This window comes from Tupaia chinensis, unplaced genomic scaffold (genome assembly GCF_000334495.1).
Source record: "Tupaia chinensis unplaced genomic scaffold, TupChi_1.0 Scaffold000066_1, whole genome shotgun sequence".
Taxonomy (NCBI): domain Eukaryota; kingdom Metazoa; phylum Chordata; class Mammalia; order Scandentia; family Tupaiidae; genus Tupaia; species Tupaia belangeri.
This window is the reverse complement of record NW_006159525.1, coordinates 10596781-10606074: the sequence shown is the minus strand read 5'-3', so window position 1 is coordinate 10606074 and position 9294 is coordinate 10596781. Positions and strand designations below refer to the sequence as shown.

At 45.8% G+C, this 9294-nt stretch overlaps 1 protein-coding gene across 1 annotated transcript in view; it reads right to left on the bottom strand.

Annotated features, from left to right (window-relative positions):
* Positions 1-9294, bottom strand: part of COL4A4 (collagen type IV alpha 4 chain) — a 159164-nt gene that overhangs the window by 26772 nt on the left and 123098 nt on the right. Inside the window, exons 38-41 of the mRNA XM_006141956.3 lie at positions 4445-4516; positions 3266-3394; positions 3060-3173; positions 1736-1891 (exon numbers count right to left, since the gene is read on the bottom strand). Coding sequence (XP_006142018.1) covers positions 1736-1891; positions 3060-3173; positions 3266-3394; positions 4445-4516 — 471 coding nt within the window. The remainder of the gene's footprint in view (positions 1-1735; positions 1892-3059; positions 3174-3265; positions 3395-4444; positions 4517-9294) is intronic.

Sequence of the window (9294 nt, the reverse complement as noted above, 5' to 3'; positions counted from 1 at the left end):
AAAAAAAAAAAAACCCCAAAAAAAAAAAAAAAAAAAAAAAAAAGCATCATTTGCTGAGTAACAACCGGCAGGGAGAAACTGTAGCCAGCCCTTTCCTTCTTTCTCTTGACGTCTAGAGAAGGAGCATGTCCAGCTCTTTTTTTTTTTTTTTCCTTTCTTTCTTTCTTTTTTTTTGGAGAGGTTTTTGCTATAGGGCGCATGTGCTCACCAGACAGACAGAGAGAGACATTAGAGACAGAAAGCGAGAAATCACCCCCCAGGGGGGATGGCCACGCCGCAATCCCTTCTCCTCCAGTCTCCTCTCGGGATCTTGGGCACGCACGCACACGCGCCCGGCGTGAGTTTTAAGCCACCGGGTCCAGGACACGAACCGCGGTCGACTATGTGGGAGTCCAGTGACATAGCCATTACGCTAACTGCTGGTCCTGAGCATGTCCAGTTCTAAGATTCAACAGTTGGAAACCCACATCCATGTGGATATAAGCCACATTCTCTAAAGCAGAATTTATTCTTAATAGAGATGAAGATCGCTAGGTACAGTTGCACAGTGAAGCACTGCACAACTTTGTGAGTCTACACTGTCGTCCTGGAAGCCTCATGGTGATTTTGATCGCCCCTGTGCCCTAACCATTTGCCTTGTTTCACATTTGGATCAGAAGTCAGGGAGGGTACTAGTTATGGGACTCTTTCAGCAAACTTCAGCAGCTGTTTCTCTGATATATGAAATAAGGGAGATAAATGAGTAATCATTATTGCTCCCTTCTATAACCTAAAATTCTCTGAAATTTTGGTAACCAGAAACTATGACCCCCAAATAGCAATGTCACCAGTCAGGTAAAAATGAATTAAAATAACTAGTTTGGTCTTGAATGGTGGAGATATTTTGTAATGGGACCCTTCTGTGACCAGGCAAATGGAGCAGTCTAGAAGAGCTGCCGATACAGACACCACTTAGCACAAGCGTGTCGTTAGCACCTGACATGCAGCCAGCCCCAGCAGTGGGTGTAAAACATGCACAGACTTCAAGGGCGGGAAGGAGAAGGGGCTTCTTGAGGAGAAGCTCTACGTTTGCACAATCAGCTCAATTACTTTGGGGATAATCGTATATTAAGTCTACTTAAAAGAACACTTGAATATATGTTAAATGAAGTGTGAAAGTTAACGTCACTTGTTTCCTTTTAGTTTCTAAAATGGGCCACTACTTTCTTTTTTTGGTTTTGCCATAGGGTACATATGCTCACTAGAGTTAGAGAGACAAAGAGAGGCAAAGCGAAAAACACCCCCTAGGGGGGTGACCGTGCTGCAGGCCCTTCTTCATTCTCCTCTTGGGCTTGGGGCATGTATGCACATGGGCCCAACATGATTTTCAAGCTGCGGGGTCCTGCACCCCAACCATAATCACCCATGTGGGAATCCAGTGCCTTCACCGCCACACCACCGCTGGCCCCAGGAGCCACTAGATGGTGAAAGTTCACACCCAGCCGCTCTGTATTTATATCATTCAGTGCTGGTGTCGAAGGTCGTCAGGCGTTTTCTTAGGAGCTGAAGATGAACTAATGTTTCTTCCTTTCACTTGTCCAACTTTTACTCCTACTTCAGGACTCTTTGGAGAACTCAAGACATTTTGGAAATGAATCATTGCTCCCACTGGAAATAGGGATAGCATCTTGGCGATACACGCGGGTAAGATAACAGAAGTCCTCACGGAGTACTAAGGGGCAACTCGCTTTCATACCTTTCTGGCCGTCTTTTCCATCACATCCTGGAAAACCTCTGTGCCCTGGAGGGCCTGGTGGGCCTGGGACACCAGGTAGCCCTGGAAGACCACAGTCACCTGGGTCCCCTCTCAGAAGGTCAATAGTCCCAGGGGGTCCTGGAGGTCCTGGTACTCCTGACCACAGGGAGGAGACAAAAACACTTGCAGTCAAAGACTAACGGGAACACCGGCTGCCTGACAGCCTCTTAAGAAAGATAATTACGTGATTTGTAAGCAAGGGATGGAGGAAATTAGACGAGTAAGAAAGTCAATAAAGTATCAGGAGCGAAACAGTGTGTCTCATGGAGCCCAGGTGAAAAACGGTGTAGATAATAGATCCAAGCAAATCTTGCCCTTTATAATCATTTCTCTTCAAAGTATCAGTTTATGTATTTATTTATTTTTTGTCGGTACTGTCATCTCACTGCTTTAATAAAACGATGGATAGATAGATGGACGAAAAGATAGGCTTTGGAGGAAATGCAATTGACGGGAAAGGAATGTTCATCCAATTAAATGTATAATCCCACTTGAAAATAAGTGTCTACACCTAAGAACCAATTGACCCCGATTCTATTCTCATTTAGCATCTGTATGTCTGAGCACATGTTGGAGTACTTTTAATTTCTTTTTCTCACGTACCATCCCACCCTTACTAAAATCGCAAAGATTCAAAGACAGCAGGCCCGTGTCTGTAGAAAAGCTCTGTGCGCTAGTATGAATGCCATTGTCTGCCTTTAGGACATTTCACTGAGACACACTCTCCCCCCAGCTCCAGTCTAACCCGACTTCCTCAGCTTAGTAATTACTTTCAAAATCTTGCCTAGCCAGGGTTCATCCCCATGAAGTGACAAGGGGAACGGCACGTCCTATTAACACACATCGAGCGTTTCGGTGCGTATGACAGGCTTGGGCTCTGTCACTCTGGACCAGCAGCAGTGGCACATGTGGTAGGTCTAAAGCTTGACAGGGTGGGTGCAATGCCCTCCTGCTAGGCACTTCTGGTGCCGTGTGATCGGCCTCGAGTTTGGCCTAGGATATACGTGCTCTAAGTCAGAGTGTCTCCACAGCGAGGTGGGCTGGGTAATAGACGCATGAGGGGCTACACTCTGGTTGGTCCTGGATATGGTCCCAAGAGCCACCATTGCCCCCACTCCAGCCCCAGCTGGCTCTCACTTCTCCAGCTGCAAATTAATGAGCTGTTGAAGTATTCCCATGCTCTACTCTGTGTCCTCTCTCCCCGCAGAAGTGGCCACATCCCTCCATGGGAGCACAGCCCCCTTTGGCCGTGATGTTCTCGTACCTCTTGGGCCAGTGGGACCAGGGAGACCCTGATCTCCAGGTGGACCTTGGTCAGGAAAGTCACCCTTTGGAGCTCTTCCTCTGGCCCCCACAGGGCCAGGTGGTCCTGGTCTCCCTGCGAATGAACACACTCAGATATTAGCCCATGACATTGGGAAGGTTTTGATTTAATTAGCGACAGGGAGGACAAAGCACACTGCTTCTTACCTGGGGGACCTGGGAGACCTTTGTCTCCAGAAAGGCCTGGAGGAGAAATTCCTGGGCTCCCAGGGTCTCCTTTCTCCCCTTTTAGCCCAGGAGCTCCCACTGGACCTGGTGGGCCCATTTCTTGTGAACCTGAGTGGGGAAAACAGCATGAGTACTGCATCTTCTCCTGGCTTCTTCCCATGGTGGCTCCCGGAAAGGAACTGCTTTCCCACAGGGGTAGAGCCGGGAAGTAGCTGGTTCCGTAGAGACCGACTGCTAGTTTGGGTGCTGAGCCAAAGGGAGTTTACTATTCCTGGGGTGCCAACCCTCTCCCACCACCCACCCCTCTGTTAGCCATAGGTTTCATGTCTTTATGATTACTTCCCAAACAGCTTAGTGACACTACCTCTCCTCCAACCTCTACAATGAATAGAATAAAAACAAATAATATCTAACAATAAGAAACTATTAAAAGACTCCTTTGAAATTTGAGGTGGAAGTAGAATTATTGTGGAGTCCCACCCTGAGCAGGAAGGACACTGATTTCCTAGGAAGGGGCGCACAGCCAGTCAGACTGTTTGGAAGAGTCACTGTGTGAATCCAAAGGGACCCAAATTGCGTGTGCATAAACTGTATGAAGATGTAATCCCTCTGCAACAATAGATTCAAACTTCCTAACACAAATCAACCTTTTTTCCCCACAGTCACTCACATCTACACGCTGGGTTCCAGCTACTATGTCTGATTACAAGTTATTTTTCTGAGAAAGTAACGTGACAAATGTGCATTATATTAATGGAGCAAGCTAAAATGCATTTGTTGAAAATTAGCCCACTTGTGATATCAAAACACAGCAAATCGTTCAGGTAATTTGCTTTAGCAGCAGCTGAGAAGCCATGCTGAAGGTACTAATTAGACCCACGTAGTCTTACAAGGCATTACTACACTTAATAAGACAAATACAAAAACTCAAATATTTATTTGTTATTTAAAACACTTTAGAATCTGGGTCCATTTAAGCAATTACTCAAAGCGTTTTTAGTAGAGAGGTAGTTCCAATCAAAACCAACAGAAGGCACTGTTAGCCAAGCATTTTCTCCTTAAATGAGTTTCCTCAAATGTCCTTTTGCTGTAAGTCATCATCAATACTGAAGGGTCGGCCGAATGGAGCTCAGTCTCTTATGAATGGTCTTATCTTACCTGAAGCACCTTTGGATCCTTTCTGACCCTTCAAACCATGTAAGCCATTCAGGCCGGGTGACCCAGAGGGACCTGAAACACGACAGAGGCCTGTGACCCGAAGGGAACGCCAGCCGAGATGACACACTGGCCACAGCTCGCAGGCCCCACCCTCATCACCTGGACGATAATGTCCGAGCAGAAATCCAGGCCAGTGAACATCACCACGCCCATTTGACGGGGGGCTCTGCTGAGACAGTTGAACACCTGCATTTCCTTGATTTTAAATATGGCTGTTGGTTTGTGGTCAGATTATGACCAGATGCAGTCTAGAATTACTGACTCTTGGCACAGGAAGTGATCTTTGATTTTATGACAAGAAAATCATTTTAGATGAGGAGAGAGACTGGAAAAGAGCAAATCCAGGCCTACCTCCTGGGCCTGGGGTCTTTCTATTCTGCCAGTTCTAATCCCTTCAGAATCTGCTTACATTAATGTATTGGGTTGTCAGAAAAACCATGATGCATTTTTGCATAGAAAAACATAGAAAATTACGACAAGAGAGAGTGAGAAGAAGAGAGAGAAATACAGGCACCAGAAGAGTCTTCACATGTGCCCCACCCCCAGCCTCAGCCAGCTGTGCTCATGGGCACACACATGCCTAACATGTACAGGGAGCCCTTGGGACATTCCCACTGGGCCCAGCATCACAGAGCGCTGGGTTACAGCTATGCCAGGCCCAAGTTTTAATTCTTTATTTTAAGATTTTAGTTTGTTTTGGTTTATTTTTCTATAGGGCTTGTGCACTCACTGGAGAGAAAGAGAGAGTGAGAAGGAAAGTGAAAAGTAAGCCCCCCATGGAGATGGCCATGCCATTATCCCTTCTCCACCATTCTCCGCATGGAATTTTGGGCACACATGCACACATGTCTGGCACGATTTTCAAATAGCTGGGTCTGGGACTCAAACCCGGGTTGGCCTTGTGGGAATGCAGTGGTTTAACTACCGTGCTAGCTGCTGGTCCAGCCCCTTTATATTTTAAGCTACTCTGAATCAATAGTCCTACAGGGCAAGCTTGGCTACAGCTATTTTTTTGAAACTACTTTTTTGGGAGCAATTCTGATGACTTTTTACAGTAAATAAATTAGGCGGTATCCCACCAATGGCTGAACCTTTGTGCATAATGTTCCTTCAGACATCAGCGTGGTTCTCTACAGAGACATCTACCAGCCTGGCTTGCCTTTGTGCATAAAATTCCTTCAGACATCAGTGTCGTTCTCTACAGAGACATCTACCAGCCTGGCTTTACTTACGTTGTCACAGAAAACTTACAGCAGAAATTTTTTTTCTTACGGTTTTCCATCAATAAACTTTCAGTTGTGTTTAATTCTTCCAATGAGAGTTTCCTAATTGCTCAGTATAGAGTTGGAGGGGAAAGGAGGAGGGAGGGTAGGAAAGGAGGGGGAGAAAGAGGGACGGAGGCAGGGAGGGCACAATGACAGAGCACCTCCTGCGTGCTGAGCCCTCAGCCAGGTCCCTCTGCACTCTGTCCCACCAACGGCATGGGGATGAAGCTTCTCAGCCCTGGGATGAGCTGGGCAGCCTCCTCACTTCACCGGTAGATCTCTTACCTGGCGGCCTTCTCTCCTCACTGAGGGATCTCCCACTTGGCAGCTCTTTTTTGTCACTCAAGGCTTGGTGCACAGGCAGCCAGCCACTCAATTTAGGATCATAATAACACACTTGGCTTATACGACTGAACACACAGACAGTGCCCCTCACCTCCCCCCAGGATACCTACGTGGGGCTCCCTGATGGCTTATGCCCATCCCACACTATACCACGCCATGTTCTGGGGTGATGCGCAGACCAGAGTGCCAGACAAGGTGCTCTTTGTCTATCTCCCCCTTGAGAATATTTCCTGCTACATAGTAGGCCTTCAGTAAATATTCACTGGAGTGAATGAGTACATTTAAAAATGTGGAATAAAAAGATGAGGGGCCCAGCCTCTACGGAGGACCTACTGGGCAGCCTGTAGCATCCCAGACTTCAGAGCTGGAAGCCACATGTCACTGACCATGGTCTGGGGCTCCATCCTAGTCGGCCTGAAAACACACCAGGCTCGTGCATAGGTGCTTGCCCGGGATCCTGGTGGGCTGGAGAATGGGAAGAAAGGAATCACAGCATGACCAAGCCCAGAAGGTGCTTTTCTCTCTCTTTTGCTCACAAGTGCATATAAGCTCTATCTTACAATACCAAAAAAAGAGAGAGAGGAAAGAAGAAGGTAAGGTATTGAACGGGTGGAGAGAAAGCTTTAAAAAGGAGTGGACTACATTTTCGACCTGCATGCCACATCCTTCTTTGATAGATTTATAGGACAAATGTGATTTAGAGAAGTTAGAGGTACCTATTTGTAGATAAGTAATTGAAGTGATTATTACTTTTCAGCCTTTTCTTCCTGAATTATTTCATTTTATTTATTATTATTGTTATTATTTAATTTGCTATAAGGAACCCACTCTCACTAGAGAGAGAGGGAGAGAGAGGAAAAGTGAGAAAGCAAGCCACCAGGTCTGGGACTCAAACTGCAGTTAGCTGCTTGGGAGTCCAGTGCCTTAACCGCCATGCCACTTGTTGGCCTCTCAAGTGTTAATTATTGTCTATTTTGTTAAAGCAAGTCCTCTTTAGAAGATGGCACAGTTAGCTGGTTCCATTCCATTTATCATCAGTTCTTACAACAGATGATGATTATTCTCCTCTTAGGATTTAACCTTCAGACTGGTTCAAATAAGCTGTTTTTCATGCACCCTCCTCTCCTCAAAAATGGGAATGCATCCTTATTGTCTCTAAATCTGTGATTTCCTAACTACTTCGAACAATCCTGGCTTAGACTACTTTCCAATTCTCTTCCCTATTTTATGAGCTAATATTTCAAGTTTGCACCAAAAGAACACACAGACTTTCTTCATCTGCCAAACTGGATATTTACTGCCGTCTATCTGAAATGACAGATTTTTATAGGCCACTTTGCAGTTTCCATGTGTTTCCATCTTCAGCTCTTAGCCACCAAGATTGATGGCTGGGACACTTGGCTGGGGGTGGAATGTCCCAGCTCTTTCATTGTCACATCAACACACCCAGATCCCGGTTGCCAGGTCCCAGCCCCTTGCCATTGTTGAACTGGCCGACCCTTCTCTGACCCAACGTTAGCTTTCTAAATTGAATGCAGCTACATCTGGGTAGGGTTTTAAGGGTAATTTTTCCTTTTTACTGAAAGCTTTTTATCAGTCCCATCTCTAAATCAGAAAGTTGTTCATGCATAAAATATATACAGTGCAGCTGGGAGGCAATTAGGCTAACAAAGCACTTTCCTGGGTAATGAGGAATTTCATTCACCTCTCTGGTCCCGCCCTGCTGAGCCACCTTCATTTACGGCTGCATCACGCTGCACTCATAGCCGCATGCTCTCCCCTTGGTCAGCGGCTTGCACCTCCACTCTGGCCTTAACTGTGGCTCCTGTCTGTGTGAGTGAGCCGACTCTCCAGTACTGGATTCGATGCTACTCTACCCAGAAGCTTTACATAGGTTTTTACTTTTTAAAAAAGGTTATTTACTCATGTCTTCCATAAACAAGAGACAGAGAGAGACAGTGAGACAGAGAAATAGGAACCCCTCACAGGGTCCTGAAGGCATGGTCCACCCCAGCCTTAGCCAGCCCAGGATCAGGGGCACACCCATGCCTAGTATACTCAGGGAGGTCTCCATACTCGAAATGGGAACCCTCCACGTGGGTCAGCTTCACAAAATGTTGGTGCTTCACCACCGTTCCACTGTCTACCCTGGTTTATGTTTTTTATTTTATTTGTTTATTTATTTATTTTTAGAGAGTTTTTGCTATAGGGTGCATATGCTTGCTGCAGAGACAGAGAAAGACAGGAAGCAAGAAATCATCCCCCAGGGGGATGGCCATGTCACAACCCCTTCTCCTCCATTCTCCTATTGGGATCTTGGGCATCCATGCACACGTGTCTGGCATGACTTTAAGCCACTGGGTCCAGGACTCAAACCACAGTCAACTATGTGAGAGTTCAGCAATGCAACCGTTATGCTATCTGCTGGTCCCTCTGTTTTTTAAAGGGTGGCTAATATGTCATCATTTGCCCAGGACTTTCCTGATTTGGTCACCAAAACTCAAGTCTTGAGTCGTATCCTCTCAGGCCCAGGCAAAGATGGGACAGCTGGTCACCCTAACTTTAAAGCCAGTGGTTGAAAAAAAGACCTTTGTAACGATGGGAAATGGTTGAAAAACAATAACAAACATAAAACCTGAAGACTCATCAAAAAAGATTCTGGGGCTGGCAGGTGGTATGGTGGTTGAAGACCCTGGACTCCTACATGACTGACTGCAGTTCAAGTCCCAGGCCTGGTAGCTTGCTTTCTCACTTTCTCTCTCTCTCTCTTTTCTCTCTGGTCAAATTAAAAAATAAGTAAATAAATAAAGTTAAATAAAATAATTCTTTAAAAAAAGATTCTGAAATCAGATTTAATTATTATTATTATTTTTTAATTCATCAGATACATGAACACCTACCAAGGGCATAAGATATGGTTTCCTAATGCAGAGAGCTTCCACTCCCAGATGCACACTGCAACAGACGCTGGCTAGACAACGGGAGCAGGCGAGAAGCAACCTCTGATCTGACAGAACCAAGAGGCAATTCCCTGGATTGTGGCGAGTACTGCGGGCTGGAGGGCGCAACCTCGTTGTGAAAAGGAGGGCGAACATTTTCATGATTTACGTAGCTATAAAGTGCATGGCTATTTTTGTTTGCTTGTTTTCTGATAAAAGACATTTAGAGGTACTTTTTTTT